Source organism: Lycorma delicatula, chromosome 5, assembly GCF_047948215.1.
Source record: "Lycorma delicatula isolate Av1 chromosome 5, ASM4794821v1, whole genome shotgun sequence".
Lineage (NCBI taxonomy): Eukaryota > Metazoa > Arthropoda > Insecta > Hemiptera > Fulgoridae > Lycorma > Lycorma delicatula.
The window spans coordinates 79,918,695-79,937,462 of record NC_134459.1 but is presented as its reverse complement, the minus strand read 5'-3'; the positions used below and the strand labels follow the sequence as shown (position 1 = coordinate 79,937,462).

Below are 18,768 nucleotides of genomic sequence, written 5' to 3'. Positions count from 1 at the left end.
TACCAAACAACTTTTTTGTTCTAATTTTCTTTTTAAAAGTCGTTAAGAATAGTTAAGTGAGAAAGACGGTTTTTGAAAATAATCAGTACATGATATCAGATTTTTGATGGATTAAAAAAAGAAACGGCTGAATAAAGAAGTGATTATTAAACTTCAGTTTAACTACTTTTTGTTTATTTAAAACATTTTCTATTTACTACCTAATACTATTAATCGTCACCCATATTTTAACAAGGAACATAAATATTGAATAAAAAAAAAAATTCCTTCCTTTCTGGTAATCGGACTGAAGGCCTGGTGATTTTGAAACCAATATAGAGAAAATCAGATTTTACAATTATCTGTCATTTCTTAAGCTCCCATTAGATACTTTGTTTACAACCAAATGTTCTGGCATTCTTAAACTCCCTAATTGATTTTATAATTACCACGTTTAAAATAAAGTTGAATAACACAAGCCTGCGATTGTATTTTTTAGTTTTTATATTTAATTCTGTATTTTTTAACGTTGAATTCGAAAATAACCTTCAGTATTTTCATCATTTTAATCGCAAATTTCAAAATTTGTAAAAAGTTGAAAAATGCGATAAATAAAACAAACATAAAACTTTTTTTTATATAATAAATCCACTTTTTGGCTATACTATGCAAACTAAAAGAGAGTATATTTACTGATCATGACATTGGAAAACTGCTAAAAGACGGTAATTTTGAGAAACAAATGGAAGTTACAGAAAAAGAAGCCTGGGGAACCTTAGTAATTCAGTTTCTGGGCAACAAGAAGGATTCGAACGTCAAATCAATCGTTGAGAACATGCAGCAGAAGTACAGAAATTTAGGCCGTTCCATGAGCTTGAAGTTTCACTCCCTAATTCGTTAGGGAAGAGATGAATGACAGATTTCATCAGTACATGAAAGAAATGAAAAGGAAGTATCAAGGAAAATGGACTACTACGAAAACAAAGAATACAATATACTTGGAAAATGGACTACTACAATGTTGGCGGACTATTGCAGGATGTTAACACCGAGATGAACCCTATAAAAAAGATAGAAGGAAAAGCGCAAAGCAGAGTATAAGCCGTTCAAAGAAACTTCGACACATGGAATAAATTTTTAAATATTTTATATACTTCGTCATTAAGGGGGTCTGAAGAGGGGGAGTAGTTTCCAAAGGAATGACATTCCTCATAAAAAATTAATTAAATAAATTAAATTAAAAATGCACTATAATAAAATTAGGCTTTTTTTGTGCCAATTTTCATTATAAATTAAGGGGTCCAATGACCCTTTCCACTCTTCAACGATTCAGCTATTCAGTGATAAGGATGCATAGTATAGAAAAAAAGTGAATTTATTACAAAAAAAAAAAAAAGTTTTATATATATTTATTATATCACATTTTCGCAATTTTTCAACGTTTTACAAATTTTGAAATTTGCAATTAAAATGATGAAAATAATGACGGTTATTTTCGGATTCAACGTTAAAAAATACGTAGAATCAATTATCAGAAGTTAAAAAACATTCCACAACACAAATTCTGCAGGCCTGTGTAATTAGAGCTTTTAACCGAAAGAATTTCTTTTGTGTCAGATCTTTAAATACCTTTAATGATATTAGAAAATTCATTTTTTAGTATTCTAATAGATTCTGTCATTTATGACATTCACTAATATAAGGGCGAATGTTTTATTTATTAAGGATTATGACAATTTAATGCAGCTACTAAAATGTAACTAGCGAATAAAACTATAGAACTTTGTCTCGTTCTCTCACAGAAATATAGAGTTCTATACCGTCGCCTTTGATATAAGCAGTTTTTGCTAATAAGTAGTCTTTACAAATGCTACTAATTCTTACTATAATTTTCTCCAGTTTAGGAAAAATAATTTGAGTTATATACAAGCAACATTTTTTAATACTACTATATTATTTTTATTTTCTTTTGAATACAGTACGATGTGCAGTTATGTACTATAGTCAGTTTAAGAATCTGATATACTAGATCGTGGATACCGGTGTTATTTGGTGGTTGGGTTTCAACTAACTACATATCTCAGGAATGGTTGACCTGAGACTGTAAAAGACTACAATTCATTTACATCCAATCATCATCCTCTGAAGTAATACCTTACGGTGATTCCGAAGGGTAAACAGAAAAAGAAAGAATTCAGTTTAAGAGACTCATTAGTCAATCGATTCGTAAGTAGTGGTGGTTTAAACGATTCTTTTTCAGGAATTGATTTCATAGATTCGATTCTCAGAAAGGATTCGTAAAAAAGAATCGTTTGTCCGATTCAACGATTCTTTTCCTCTCCTTCACTACCAGTACTATAAATTCTAATCCAAAAAAATTACCATGAAATTGTAATCCGTAAGGTAAGATCAATTTTTATCGTTAAATTCAATTTTACCAATCAAATTTATTTCTGTTTTATTTATTCCTTTTTTTAATGAAACTAGTATAATCTCTTGTAAACTAATACTTTTATTTTTTTTTTAAAGAAGTGATGGGATTTAAAAAAAATTTTTCATCTTCAGTACTTTCATGTACATAGCAGTATTTAGTATTAAAACAAGCTGCAGTTTATTTTCTTTTAAATCTTATTATTTCAAGTCCATTATCAAGATTTTTACGATACCTATAACTATCAAGGACTGCTGTCTTTCGTTCAGTATAGAGAATCTAATCGAAGGAACGACTCGTTTACGATCCTTTTCAATACTATTCATAAGTGATACACACGTGAGCTGAACAAATCTCAATCGTTGCCGTTATAACTTTTTTGGGTTATGTTGAAGTCGTAATTTCCAAGATCTAATTTTGTAGATATGAGTCAAATGTCTTCTAAAGTTGAAGAATGCACTGAATCATTAGATCCGTCAGAAATTGGTACTAAAGATTAGTAAGTAATACTAATAAAAATGATTATTTCTATATATCAACCTGAAAAGATACTTAGTTTTAAAAAAAGTAGCAGCAATTAAAATTACCATTGGCTTTAAAAAAAACAATAGACCTCTACGTAACGATCTAATTAGTTGCTAAAGAGTCGTAGTAATGTGTTATGCTGTAAATAGTGCCTTAACCATCGCATAGCCATACTGTTGCAGATGGTAAGTGAATGTTTTATCAAATTCGTTTCAAGTACTTCAACTGAACATTATTTAAACCATAAACTTGCAAAGCAAGAGACCGAACCAAATTTTATAAATTCATTTTAATGACTTGGTTCGAAGAATTTTCCGTTTTCTTTGTGACCGTCTTTTATGACTGGTGCTGCTTTTCTCACTGGTTTAGCTAAAGCTATTCCCAGAAGGATTTTAATTAGAGGCAGACTATGGTCAAGTAGAATTTTTAAGGTTGATTTGTAGGTATTTCTCGGTATCTGACAAAAAAGCTTGTTTTTGAATGTTTAATTAAAAAGTTGTTGGAGAAATAGAGGTAGAGTGATAAATTCAGAGAAAATATTTTTGTTGAAAAACAAAACTTTTATTTAGAAATATAAATTATAAATGTAATCTAACCAAACTTATAAATATAATCCAACCAAATTTAACTTATGCTTTCTTTGCTTGCCAACCTTGACTAGTGAGCAAAGCGAGTTTGGTTAGATTATAGATTATTTTATATTATAAATATATATTAAAAGTAGATATTTAAATATATATTTTATAGATAATTTTTTTATTTATAATTTCTCTGCAAATACCTCCCAATACCCACTGAATTGGAAGAAAAAAAGAATAAAGTTGTATGTAGTTACTGAAAAAAGTCCAATTGGCTGTCAGAATCTGAAAAAGTACTGAATTGTATCTTTTCATTTAGATTATTGTTTGGGTGTTATTTATTTCATAATATTCTGATGTTTTAAGATGTGGTCCTTATTTGTTTATTGTACAATAAAGTTTTTGTTGATATTAGTGGATTTTGTGTAGCCTATATAATCTTGGAAGGGTGAGAACTAGTACAATATTCTGCCATAGCATCAATTTTTGCCAGTGTTAAAATGATAAGATTGGCAGCAGCTTGCCAATTGGAATTTGTAAATTTCTGATGATGATGATGTTGAATGAATTATTTCTTGTTTAATTTCTTATTAATGTTGTAAAAAAAATGTAAAAATAAAAAAAATTGTGTAGGATGTTATTCATACAATATAACTTAAGTCTGGTAGACCAGTTACTGGCCTTTGAAGGCAAAGCTAGATTGGTAATCTACCCTTAGCTTACTAAGATGAAATATTGTTATCCAAATAAATCCACTTTTATTTGGGTATATTGTGTTGCAGTAGTTATTCAATGTATTCATATCCCACACATCTCAGGAATAGTTGACCTGATACTGTACAGGACTTCATTTATATTCATACATATCATGCTATGAAGTAACCTTATAGTGGTTCCAAAGGTTAAACAGAAAAAAGAGAGAGATAGTGGAACTGATTTCTTTCAGCCATTGAAGAATTTCAATGATGGCAGAACAAGCCAATGAATACATAAGAAAGAAATTGTGCCAACATAGAGCCCTGATGGCCCAGAACCCATGGTGGTTTCTTCCAAATATTTTTCTCGCTTCTTTAGAAAACATTTATTTTCCTATCATAGAACATTTTATTTATGAGGCAAATTTTAGTTTTTATAGGGAATAGGTTTTACAGTTAAAGTGAAATTTTTTTTGTATTCATATATGAATTTGGCTGATTAAATTTACAACACTGTGTAAGCTACTATTCAGTAAACTGTGTGCAGGCTAAAAGAAAAATCTTTTGATTATGTTTATGTATATTATTTTACTATTTAGTACTTGTATTTATTAACAGTTACAAAGTTAAAAATTGTGATTAGTGATAGTGTTGTAATCTGAGGTGGATTACATGTACATGTGTATAATATGTAAATATATCTTAGGATTGTTCATGAAACACAACATTATATTTTTGTTTTATAATCAAAACGGTTGAATTTCTATAGAAATTTGCAAGTTACAATAGTAACAATTAATATAAAGAGGAATTTTTTTTTCCGGAAAAGAAAAATAATATATTTTAATTAAATAGGACAGTTGAAAAAGTAAGTTATTAAACATTCCTTTTCAAAGTAATGAAAATTATTTTTTATATTTTTTTTAATGAACAGAAATATTTTTCTGTGCTAATAAGCACAAATGAATTATTTTTTGTCTTTTATGCACTTGAGTTTAAAAAGTTATTGTAAAGGCAAGAAGAAATATAGTTGTAGAAAAATATTAGCTACGACTGTAGCAGAGAACAACTTTTAAGATTATGATTCTATAATAAAACCTTAAAAAGGATGCACGAGTTAAATATTGAATATCATTTACAGCATTGTAGGGCTGCAGTTGAGTGTATCTATAGATGTTTTAGATTGTAATGGATTGAGTTTTTGCCCATTATGTATTTATGATTTAAAAATTATTGCAAGTAAAGTTTGTTACTACAAAAAAATATTTTCTGTAATTTGAGTTTGTGTAAGTGTATTGTTGATTTTTTGAAGTGATTTAATTTATTATTTAAGGATGTTTTTTAAATATATGTGGAATGAAGTAATCATTTGTCTGGTATGGAAGCTGAAAGTTATTACAAGTGATTGTATTTAACTCATTTAATAAAATTACTAATTTTGTTAATTATGTTGTTTCTGGGCATGAAAATTGTAAATTTATTGTGTGTAGATGTTGTTTTATAATTTAATTTTCTGAAGACAATTTTAATTGAATTTATATAATGTTTTGGGTTATGATATTGTACAAGTATGATGTTTTTTTATTTTTGTGATGATTTTTCCTGTTTTATGTAGGAGCTGCCTATGAGTATAGGATTGCAACCAAATTAAAATTGTTTGGACAGTACATTTTTGAAGCTATGTACATTTAAAGGAATGATTATAAGTTGATCTAATAAGAAACAGAAGAAATATATATTTTTTTCAGGTATTTCATGATTTGAAAGTTTCATTGTGAAACTTTTGGATAAGTGATAAAATTGTGAATTAGAAATAGCTTTAAGGCAATCTTAAAGGGAAGCTTTTGGCAGAATTATTAAAAGAGAAATAACTGTCGCCAGTGTTTTTCAAATAGATTGTGTTAAAAATGAAGTAGTTGTCAACTACAAGTAGAGTTTTTAAGAAAAAATTACTAATTTCTTTATTTTAGAAATTAAATTGATTTATAGACATTTTGTTACTTAAGTTTCTCTAAAAATTTAAATATTCATTATAACTTTTATTTTTGACTGTTTGTAGTTGGGATTCCTTTTATGATAAAGAAGTTGAAAATTTCATTGATCATGGTGACATAGGAGATATATGGTTTGGTAAAGCTATGCTTCAAAAGATAGTCCAGTAAGTATTAAAGTGTTTTTATTTGTATTTAACTTTATTGAAGTTCTGTACTGATTTTGACCACAATTTAATTAAAATGAAATGTTAATTAAATATAAGAAACTAAAGATAAATATGAGAACAAAGAAATAGTATACAGATGGACCAAATGAAAAAAAAAAAAGTTAAGTTAATACTTGAACAGATCATGCTTAAAATTTATTGTAGAAATAGATTCACTTGAAAATGAATGGATACATTAAAAATAGGGAACAATTAAGATAGGAAAAGAGATTTTTTGGATGATTAATTCACCATATAAGCTTGAAGCTTGTGTGTGGGAATATGAAATGGAAATTTTTTAGTGTATGACATATACCATGCCTGACCGGCATGTTACCATGCTACCACTCCACCACAGAGATCGGCACAGCTTGGTTGAAAAGAGGTAGTTGGTAGAAATTGTGATTAACAGAATGTGTCTTAGATGATATCTTAGTGGTTGATGAATATGGAAAGTTAAAATTTTTAAATATGATATACCCAGAAAATTGTATAAGCACTTTATAAATAAAATTAATAGTAAGCAAAAAATAGCTAAAAGGATTGTTTGATACAGAGTTGTAGTGAAAGAGAGAGACAAGGATGATTATTGGAAAGTTAGATGAAGTGTATGGAAACTTTTTTTTTATCTAAAACAACTTTCATCTTCAGTTTAATTATTTTTTCTCTATACAGTTTTATTAAATTTTTTTACAGTTATTGTGTTTTATATATATATATATCACTAAATTTGAGATTTTTTCTATATCATAATTTTTTTATTATACTTGTGTCTTGTTGGTAAGAAATGATAAGTATTTCACTTTTTGGCATATTTGTGTACATATTGGCATTTGATTTATTAAACAAATTATCACAGTAATGAATATTAAGTTTATTGATCATCAGTTATTTAGTTCATAACTATTCTTTACTTTTCTTAGTATATTACTTAATTTTAATTTTGGATCTCATTCATTTGATATCTTTATAAGAGAACTGTAATTCAACATTACTGCTTTAGGACGATATGGGTATGGTTCCTGTGTTATTATTTATTTAATATAATTAATGATCATTGCCATAAGAATAGTCTTATATGTAGTTTTATACTCAAAATTTCTGCAGAAATTAAGTTTATTATCTAACATTAAAACTTTAAAAGTCTTATGAAGTTCTACAGTCATTTTCTTCAACCCAGGGAATGTCACTACCAGAAATTTATAATTTTTTCTCCTATCTTTCCGTAATAAATATTTTATTTATTCCTTCTACGTATCTGTTGATTTATTTTGTAATGATTGAATAGTTTTTTGGTTTTTCTAAAATCAGTTTTTTTAAATCTTGGTTGTTATTCTTTTGGTTGATATTTTATTGTAGATTTGGTTTATAATTTAAGAAAAAACTGCATAATATTTCAAATATGTTTTCATTTTATTAACTTTGCATGTTTATATGGATATATGTTTATTTTTGTTTGGAGGTAGAATTATTGTTACTGCATTCATATATACAAGGTGTAATCAAAAAGTGTCTGACTTTGGCTAATAAAAACTAAAATACTTAACCTATTTAGTTCAAAGTCTACTTTGAACTCAGAAGGGTCTATCCCTTCTGATAGAACACTTATCCCAGTGATGTTTCCACTGTTGGAAGAATTTTTCAAAGTGGTTTTTGGTGAGCACTATAATAAGTTCTCTTGTTGCATTTCTTTTGATCTTTTCTCTCTCTTTCCTTTAAGGCAGAATTTTTAAGCTTAAGAAAGAGCCAAAAAAATGCAGAGAGCCTACTGAAGTTGTTCAATTCTGTGTTTTGCCAAGGCTGTTTGGATAAGTTTTGATGCATGGATTGAAGTGTTGTCATGATGAATTTTCCAATTGCCATTTTCCCAGAACTGTGACCGTTTTTAGCCAATGAAGAACAGTTATGTAATCTGTTGATTCTTTGTATTTTAGGAGCATACTTATGATGCCATGTCTAGAATAATGAAAAAAGACTGATCTTTGCATTGTTTCTTGTTTGCCTGGCTTTCCTTTGCTGCAGAGAACTTGAAAAGTTCTAGTGGTATGACTACTTTTTTTGTAGTTGTAGCCATAGACCCATGTTTAATCTGTGGTTTTAAAAAAATAAAATCAGGTTCACTATTTAGCACATTCCATGCATGGTTGCATGATAAGCTAGCATGCAACATGGTTGGTTTTCCTTTTATTCACAAGTACAAAGTTTTGGGACAAATTTTGTCCTATCCCAGTCACATCCAAGATCTTTCATTAAAATCTGTTGCACTGGGTCTCTTGAAATTCCGACATCATTTTCAATCTTTCTAATTGTCATTTGATGATCATTAATCACTATCTGTCAAATTTGTATGATGTTTTTAGGATTTTTGATGGTTGAAGGACTACCGAAGCATTAATCACTTTTAACAGATGTTCAGCCATTTTGGAATTAATGATAACATTTTTTAGTTGTACCGTCAACTAAAAAATCAGCTTGATCATTAAAAGGTGTTTGAATCTTCCCTATATTTTCTACTTGCATATCACTGTGTTTCTGACAAATGTTAATGTAGACTGCTCAATCCATTAGTAATTCTGAACAGCAACAAAAACACAACAAGCACTACTCATGTTTTATTTTCATGGCAGAAAACCAGTAAATCATATGCACTAATATGAGTCAAAGTCACGTTCCATGATGGTCCCCCTTCCATGCTACTGTTGGTTACTGTAATAAAAAATGAAGTCATGTACTTAAAAATTCACATTATTTACTATGCTCCAGAATATTTTTAATTTTGCAATTTTTACAGATGGATAGATAAGAAAGATGGAATAAAACATGAAAATTCCATTATTGATTTAGGTTGTGGCAACGGTTGGACTCTTATCATGTTGGTAAGTTTTTTATTCTATATCTCATTAAGCATACAATAATTGTGTTATTCTTTGGCTTGTAGTTCTGGTAAAACATTAATATTGTAAACATGTAATCTACTAATTGCATGTCTTTTATATTCTTACTTATTAGTAATAACAATACTAACCTCCAAAACAGAATATCCTTTCTTATCTAGTTAATACAGGAAAATTTTCAAGGATACCCTCTATATTAGCTATATATACTTAAAAATACACATAAGGTACACTTATATGAATTAAGTGTATTTTCATATTTTTAAGAACTGAACTGTTCCTGGCTATGTTAATTGGAACAGTGAATTTTCTTTGCAAGTATTCCTCTACATAGTTTATATTATCACATTTGCCAGCTCAAATAGGTAATTTCTTAAAATTCTGCCTTAATTCTGATGTAATAAAAAATACAGGTGATAAAAAATTTTTATTCATTATAAAACTTATTATAATTTACAAATCCAAACTAACAATTCTGTTTAAATCCCAATCAAGCTAGGTATTTTGTAAACACTGCAAAATTCATCCAAAATCTTAACCATAGAACATTTAAATTTAGTAACCATAATTTGGTTAGTGATTTATAGTTACATAATTAAATAAATTTATTTTTAAGAAGTGTCATGGTTTTACTCAGAATAAATATATTTTTATGTTTTAATTATATTCTTAACTTGTGTTTTCATTTTTTTCCTGTACTTTATCTATCGTTGTTTTAGGCAAAATTAGGATATACAAATCTTACTGGTGTAGACTATTCAGAGAATGCTATTGAACTGGCAAAAAGTGTTGCTAAGACTGAAGATTTTTTAAATATTGATTATCAGGTAATCTTACTCTAATACTTACTTATTTGTAGTATAATTATTCAAAAGTTAAAATTTACATATGTATGCATTCTTAATGTGGTTATAGCAGTGAAATTAACTTAATTTTTATTTGGTTTGAAAATCTTTATGATCTAAAGTTTTGTAATATAATAAATCTTCCTTAATTTTTTCATGATAATAAATTAGTTACTTCTGGTATTTTTTTCTACATTAAGAGTGAAATTACTAAGTGTTTTAAGTACATTATCAGAGAAGCTCTGCTAAGGATATGCTGCCTTTATTTCTGAATTAAAATATTCCAAATACTTAACTTGACTTTGTCTGTTATTGTCTCTTACTAATACAAAATTGCAATTATAACTTAACTTCTTTATTTATGTTTTGAATCTGTGCAGTTTGTTAGAATGAAAAATTAATAGTAAATTAAAAAAAAAAAATTACTATACCAATCATAAGATTATCATTTCACTAATTTATTTTTCCAGCAATAAGATAAAAATTATAGGCTGTGAGTTCCATGACCATAATGGTTTTTGTGACCTTACACCATTGAGATACTTGTCACTCTTATAAATAGTGAAAGTGTTTTTAAGAATAAGAAGCATCCATTGTTAAGCTTTATAGAGAAAGAGTAGTGAAGAGGTTTATTATATTTATATTTTCAGGTGACACATTCACTTTTTTCATCAAAGAAACTTGTTTTTAAGTAGCTAAACTGTTGAACATATAATTAAGTACAGCTCACAGCAAGCATACAAGTTAGCTAAACATTCATCATAGGGACTTATTTCTAAGTAGCAAAAGTGTTGAATGTATAATTACTGCTCACAGCAAGCATACAAGGGAGATCCATAAGATGTATTTCGTGCTATCCTATCTGAAAAAACTGGATGTTAATTTATAGTTATATTGAGATTTGTATTTATTCCTATGTAAATATTAAATGTATGTTTGCTATTTATTGTAATTGCTTCAATGTTTAGTTTTAATAACTTGGACATGGCACATCTATGTACCATATGATAAATAAATAGATAAGAACTGCATGTACAGTAAACATCATTCAGAGAAAGCAATTCTGATTTTTACTATTTGTATCTCAGATAATTTACGTGCATCATACCATAAGAAAGACTATGATAAATAGTATGTAGCAAAAAATTAATGTATGGGAAAAACGATTTATGTCTCTGATCAGATTAAAATAATGGACTAAAAAAACATTTTTTGGTGATATTGTGCTATGCATTCAGTAGGATTTTTATATCAAACTACAATAGCTTTACATCTTTTTTGAATCATTACTATTTTGTTATTTGCTATGAATAATATTTTTTTTATATTACAATATGTTTAAAATGTAAGTAAAATAGTTTTGATTTTGTGAATGATTGGCTTTAATATTACTCTTGAATCATTTGGCATAGAGCCTCACAATTATTATCTTACACTGTATTAGTAGAGTAGATGTCAGTCCTTGGTTACTGTTAATATGCATTATGAATTGTTGTATATGATTGTCTCTTTCATGTTGTTATTAACTGTTTTATACTTTTAGGTGTATGATTTAGTTGACAGTAATTGCTGTAGTAAGCTTCAAGGATTCAAAGTTGCTGTTGATAAAGGAACATATGATGCTATCAGCTTATCCCCTGATGATAGTAATATCAAAAGGTGTAAATATAAAACTAATGTTGCCAAATTAATCTGTGATAATGGCTTTTTAATAATTTCATCCTGTAACTGGACTGAACAAGAACTAATTGATTATTTTAAAGATTGTAAGTAATTGTTATGCTTTCATTATTTAAAAACGTATTTGTCTTTTAACAGAGATTTTTGATAAGAAACAATTTTTGAGATGATGTCTGTTCTATTTCTTAACTAGTAGCATGGTAGGTTATATATAAGGTAGTGTAACCTATTTGTGATAAGTAAGTGTGATTCCTCTATTAAATATAAATTATGATGTTTTATGTAACTGAGTTAAAGAGCCATATATTTTTATAGATTTTAGCTAAAAATAGCTCTCCTATATTGTAAATTATTATTTGTTATGTTTTAAAGAGTAATCAGTTTATGCTTTTAGTTAATGCTTTTTTGCCTTTTGGCTGATGTGATCAATCACATCACCATAATAAACTCCCTACAATATAATATATAAATATATAATTTCATTAATTATAGTATCAAAACCACCAGATACAATCATCAAAAGTAATAACATTTACCCAACTGAAGTGCTTTCAAAGTAATTACTTCATCAGCAGTTAAAATTAGAAATTACCCATAAAAAATATCAGCATATCATGTTTTGTTGTTTAAAATAAATTCTCTGTTATATACCATGGTGTAATAGTGAATGACATTACTTAAACTATCAGATTGTAATAACAGGTCTACCAATTTAAAAGTTTAGATTCTGTTTGTTTATTCATTAATTTATATTTTTATATTTATTTTTTAAATTTACTATGTTATATTTTTCATGTACATCAATTTCCCTACTATTGTTATTTATTTGTATTATATCAGTTATTGATATGTTTATTTTTTATAAGGTGATCAGTTACATTTGAAAACTTATTATCTCATCTTTTGTGGTTATTAGAGTATCATGAAAACCTCTTAATGTAAGAGGTTTTATCTATGCATATATAATACAGGTGTTTTCATTTTAATTGTTCCAGGAGATTTTATCTTAAAATATGCCTAATACAAAAAAAATTACTGAACAGAAGTTAATCAGATTGGAGGGGTACATCTCATGATGACCTTTAATTTGACCTTGACTATTATTTCAAGTTCAATATAATTTTTTCAAACTGAATGACCTATTTTTGATCCTACCAATGAAAAGAGCAGAAAATTTTACATTGAAATATGTCACAGTATGATTTTGGACCTTTTTTCAGGGTGTTTCATTTTAATTGCCCAGGAGATTTTCACATAAGCTACGCACAATACAAAAAATCACCTAAACAAAAGTTACTCAGATTTGAAGGGGACACCTCAAGGTGACCTTGAATTTTATGACCTTATTTCAAGGTCAACACTATTTTTTCAAGTTGAATGATCTATTTTTGACCCCACTAATGAAAAGAGGAGAAAATTTTACATTGAAATATGTAGTCATACGTATGACCTTAGTCCTTTTTTGAAGGTTATACGGCTAACCATCAGAGATAGTGTAAATTCATTTTTATGCCCTTTTCTGTAGTTTGCGAGATAAATGACCTGGATTATAAATATTTCAACAATATTGTATTACCTTCAAAAACACTACACTATCTCAACACACACAATACTATCTCCGTATAACACTATCTCTGATGGCTAGCTATCTTACCACAATTTATACAAATTTTCATACTTCATTGATTTTTAATATTTTTTATGTTTTGGCCAAAAAAGGACAATGTATGTCAATAGATAAATATTCATAAATATCAGTAGAATTTTAAAAATGTAATTTGAGTATTAATATGTTGCATTAGTATCATTTTTAACTGCCTAAAAAAAAAAAATTGAAATAGTTATTTTTGTACAAAATTCTGCTAATTTTTTATCTTATAATTAAAAAAAAATTAATTTATCATTATTTTTCAGATTTTGATTTTACTGAGGCTATCTCTCCACCAAAAACCTTTCAGTTTGGTGGTAAAACTGGTAATGAATATTCTACTGTGGTGTTACAAAAAAGGACATGATGTGAAAATGCGTGTATTAATATTTGCTTTTGTGACTGTATGCATATGTATAATCTTTCTTAGAGCTATAATTTCAAAGATTTGATAATATGCATTTTTTAAGGAAAAAGGTTTATGATTATTTATATAATTATTCACTTTTTATCTTAAATTATATATATTAACCAGTTTATTATAAATGAACTGTAAACTTAAATTTTGTAAAAATCCAAGAAGCAATAATAGTTGATTGGTTGTATGTAACAAGAATTTTGTAACATTACAGCATTACAAATCTTAACACATAAATAAAATTTGAATATTTACTGAAATACGTCTATATACATTTTAATTTTTTATGTAATTGCTGACAGTCTTAACAGACCAATTAATTTTTGTCTTAGATGTGTTCCAGCATTATTTACAGTCTTACTTTGTTCTAGCGTCATTATTTTACCTTACTTATGCCTTCAGTAGTGTCACTTGTAATTTTAGATTGTATGTTAACTGTGATAAGAGTTAAAGAAATTTTCATTTACTGTAGAACTTTCACAAATGGAGGTTCTGTGTTATCTTCAGGGTCATAATGATAATGAATTGTGAGAAATGAAAAAATACATAATTCATGAAGAAAGTATATATTAAATTGGAACAAAGTTCAAATGTTAATAACGTACCATAATTATAACCTTTCAGGTTATAACCTTTTAATTATAACCTTTCAGGTTATAATTATCCTGAAGCTGTAATGTACAACTATTTTTACACTAATATAGAAGGAATCATTTTTACATTAATTTTTTTCTGCAGAACACAAAATACAGTCAACAAAATTTTTGTTAGACTATAATTTTAACAAAGTTGAAAGTTGAATTAGTATATTCAAGGAAGAGATTAATTTTGAAAATACAAAACTTTTTCAAGAAATTAAAAAAAAAATGAGGATGTTGCATTCACATTAAAAATAAACATATTGAAAAAGAAAAAAAATTGTTCATATATTTAATAATCTCTTGCTTTTCATTTTTATGTGTTTTAATATATATTTATTATCTTATTATTATTATTTTTTTATATTTCGGAGTACTTTTCAGATTTTTCAAGTATGATAGGGGCTTGTTAATTTGTTTTAATATTGTTAATTTCATCAGTTCATGTTTTGTTTCTCTTTATTTGTGCACAGTCCTTTTTTTTCTCTTGTATCATTTATTGAATTTTATTTTCTTACCTGTAGGTGACATCAGTTCCCAGGCAAAACTTGCAGTTGAGATTTAGAAAGTAGGTTGAAATCTATTTTGGTATTTATTTGTCAAAGCAAGGTTTCTGAGATATAGATTCTCTATTAATAGTTGTAGTCGTTAGTAGTGAGGGCTATTTATAAACTAAATGCAAAATTAAACTTACACCAGTAAATTGCTGAGAACTATTACATTGAAGCAGAGTTCCATTATAGTATTCCAGCTTGTGCCCATTATCTTTATTTGCATTTGTTTTCTTGTTTGTATGGGATATTTATTTTTGAGTCATCAGATTTTACATAATTTTCAGAACACTGGCTGAGCAATGTAGAAGCTATTTCTGAGCTAGGTCATTTCAAGCTAGCTGAAGCTATTTATAGAACTACACTACTACTTCACTTCACTTCACTTTCAATTTTTCACCACTTTCAATTTTTGTTAGATTGTAGTTTTAGCAAAGTTGAAAGTTGAATTAGTATATTCAAAAAAGAGATTAATTTTGAATGATGTGTAATTCAAATGCCTTACTCTAAAATTTATATTAATGGTAATTTATAGATGTCCTGTTCTTTTAAACCATTTCTACATATACTACTGGAAACTCTTTTTTATTGGATTTTTTTAAAAATCCATAGTAAACTCATTGTCAAAGTGTGGCGATTTTAATATTAATTTTATGTGGGTGTTCTAGTCTTGCATACAAAGGGTATACTGAAATACAAGGGTATACCTTATACAAGGGTATACTGAAATGAAACGACTAGCACTAGATAGGGAATGTTGGAGAGCTGCATCAAACCAGTCAAATGACTGAAGACAAAAAAAAAGTTCTAGTCTTATGAAAAATGAACCATTAACTCAGATTCAGTTAGCAGGACTTGAATTTCTTTCTCCTAGACAGCTAGAATTATAACTATCTCTGCCACCTGTTGCAACAGTATTTTTCAAATTTACCTAAAGATAATTTTGGCAGGTAATGGTCTTTTAGATTACAACTGTCAAATTACAGTAGTGTCATTTATTAATGAAAACATATGATGAGGCGATGATTATTTGTTAGAAATTTGGGAACCTTATTGTCAAAAACAGATTGGGAAAATAATAACAAAATTAGATTTGATGAAAAAATTTAACAATTTTTTTTTAATGTTTTTCAGATGGCCTTCTTTCTAGCTTTCCCTTTAGTAAAAAAGAAACATTTTAGATATAAAGAGAGAAATGCTTGGATTACTAAAAAAATGTAAATCTACTCCATGCTTAGGAATCCCCATAAAATGTCTAAATACAATCTGTAAGATAACTTTTAAAATTATTTGAAAAATTCCAAATGAATTTATGTTGAGTTATTCGTATTGGTAAAAGATTATATTAATTTAATATCAGACTCAAACAGAAATTAGATTAAACATACCTACTGTGGGGAGTTGTTAAAAGTGAAAATGAATTGGGAATAAAAGAGGTCAGGGAACTTCACAAAAGATACAAAAAAGATTCAACTTCTGTTACCTCATCCCATATTAATGTAGCAGAAGAATTTAATAAATTTTTTCTCAAATAACAATATTGATCCTTTTCAAACAAAGCTATTTGCCTTTAATAGTTTTGTTGATTGAGCTTTGTTTCTTATTGATACTTGGGAAACGTTTAGTTAACATTTTTATTTTAAATATAAAGACAGTGACTATTGATGAAATTCCTGCCAGTGTTTAAAAAGAAGTCATAGATGCTATTATTGTCCTTCTTACATATTTAATTACCAGCTGGCTTAAGACTTGTGTTGTTATTCCAATAATTAAAAAACGTTCAGCAATTAATTTACAAAATTATTTTGTTACTGTCTGAGTTCTCTGTCTCTAATTCTCATAATTTGAAAAATTGACTTTTAACATTTCTTGAAAAGCATATTATATACAAACTTTTAACGTGATTTTAGAATTATGTACTGACACAGCCATTTTCTAGAGTTTAGAATATATAACTGGTGGCCAGGAAGTAATATATGTTTTGGTATAAAAAAACAACAGTTATTGGAAAAAATTTTATTACATACAATTTGAAAATTTGTATTACATACAATATGTAATAAAATTTTACTTTTTTATTTAGTCACAAAATAGATAAGACACTTGTCATATCTGGATGTGTGTTTGTATTTCTTCATAAAAAAATTCTGCTGCCTGGTTTCTTAGCCATTAAATAACACCATCTTGGAGCCTCTCATTGTCATCAAAACGCTTGGTTATCAGCCAGTTTTTCATATGAGGGAACAAATGGTAATTGCTGAGTGCCAGATCGGGGGGCTGTGTGCAGGATAATTGAAAAGTCAAAGTGGATGCCATATGCTGCAGTTTGTGTTCTGAAGAAGTTTTGGAACCCACTGATCCCATAACTTATGGTAAACCCAACGTTTTCATCACAGCTTCATATAAAAGGCTACGTGAAAACTTAAGCAACTGAAGTGAAAGCTCTGTAATGGTAATGCACCAATTAGCATGAATCTTTTCATTAACTTTCTTTACCAGTTCGTCAGATAGAACAGTAGGTCAGCCACATTGTTTTTCATTATGAACATTTGAGCAGCCATTTTTAAACATGATACACCACTGCCTCATTGGATCTCGCTCAGTACATCTTTATCATAATCATTGTAGTTCCTGGTAAATCTCAATGGTTTTGTAGTTTTTTACCAAAAGAAATTAATTACCAATCTCAATTCACAACTGGTGGGTGTTTGTATAGTGGCACAATTTTAAACAGTTGTAAAAAATCACAATCTTTCATGTAGCACAGCTTCATGGATACAGAGTCAGATGAACAATGAGGGCACAAGATGGCACCACTACCTCTACTTCTTCATGAAGAACAGCAGAACATAAGTTAGTTTTTGGACAGCAAGTATTGTTTTTTCTTGATTTGATAAAAGAAGAAGCATTATGTGGTTTTTGTATTTCTTGAGTTATTTTATGTAAAATATTAGTTATTGATTCTTTATTAAAATATTAAAACTTATTAATGACTCACTTTCAATATTATGTAGAACTTGTATATTCAAAAGATCTTTTTAAAATTTATTACAAAGCTCCTTCTTCTGTGAAGTTTCCAGTGTCTTCACTGAAGATGAGCTACATAATTATTAATTAACTAATTAAGAAATTAATTAATTAATTAAGAAAGGGTAAGTTGAATTCCTGTATAATTTTTAATGTGTGTAATTTAAAATAATTTTTAAAAAGTGTATCATGTTTCATCAACTTGATTAAAAATGTTCTTTAATGTAAATGATCTTTTTATTTGACGGTTTTAGAGGTTTATTAATTTTATATTATTTAGTAATAGAAAGATAGGTATGTAGAAACATTTTTTGAGAAATCTGATGTAAGATAGATGTACTGTTACGGTAGTTATGAAGTAAAGTTTTATATCAATGATTGTGTAATGGATGGAAACATGATTAACAGATTACTGTTGTGAACTGAATTAAAATATTTTGTGTAATAATTTAAAGAAAATTTTATTACATATTTTTGTTATTACAATATTTGGTTACTCAAAACAAAAAAAAGAAACATATTTATTGTGATAGTATGTACATAGATAAACATTCTATTATATATTTGCATAAAAATATATATTTTATATTGTTTAATACTTATTTTTTTAGATTTAAATTAATTTTTTTATGAATAAGCTACAGACGCATTACTTTTAA

General features: G+C 27.5%; 1 protein-coding gene across 2 annotated transcripts; it reads left to right on the top strand.

Annotated features, from left to right (window-relative positions):
• The first annotated feature begins 2,723 nt into the window (after positions 1 to 2,723).
• LOC142325101 (EEF1A lysine methyltransferase 2) lies at positions 2,724 to 18,711 on the top strand. Of its 2 annotated transcripts, XM_075366442.1 has the most exons (6): positions 2,726 to 2,909; positions 6,268 to 6,366; positions 9,200 to 9,284; positions 10,022 to 10,129; positions 11,691 to 11,913; positions 13,742 to 18,711. In XM_075366442.1, exons 1-6 carry the CDS (start codon positions 2,836 to 2,838, stop codon positions 13,840 to 13,842), a joined length of 690 nt encoding a protein of 229 aa, XP_075222557.1. In that variant the 5' UTR covers positions 2,726 to 2,835; the 3' UTR covers positions 13,843 to 18,711. The 2 variants fall into 2 exon arrangements, with proteins under 2 accessions (XP_075222558.1, XP_075222557.1); XM_075366443.1 differs by lacking the exon at positions 10,022 to 10,129 and having other exon boundaries at positions 2,724 to 2,909.
• The last annotated feature ends 57 nt before the right edge of the window (positions 18,712 to 18,768 follow it).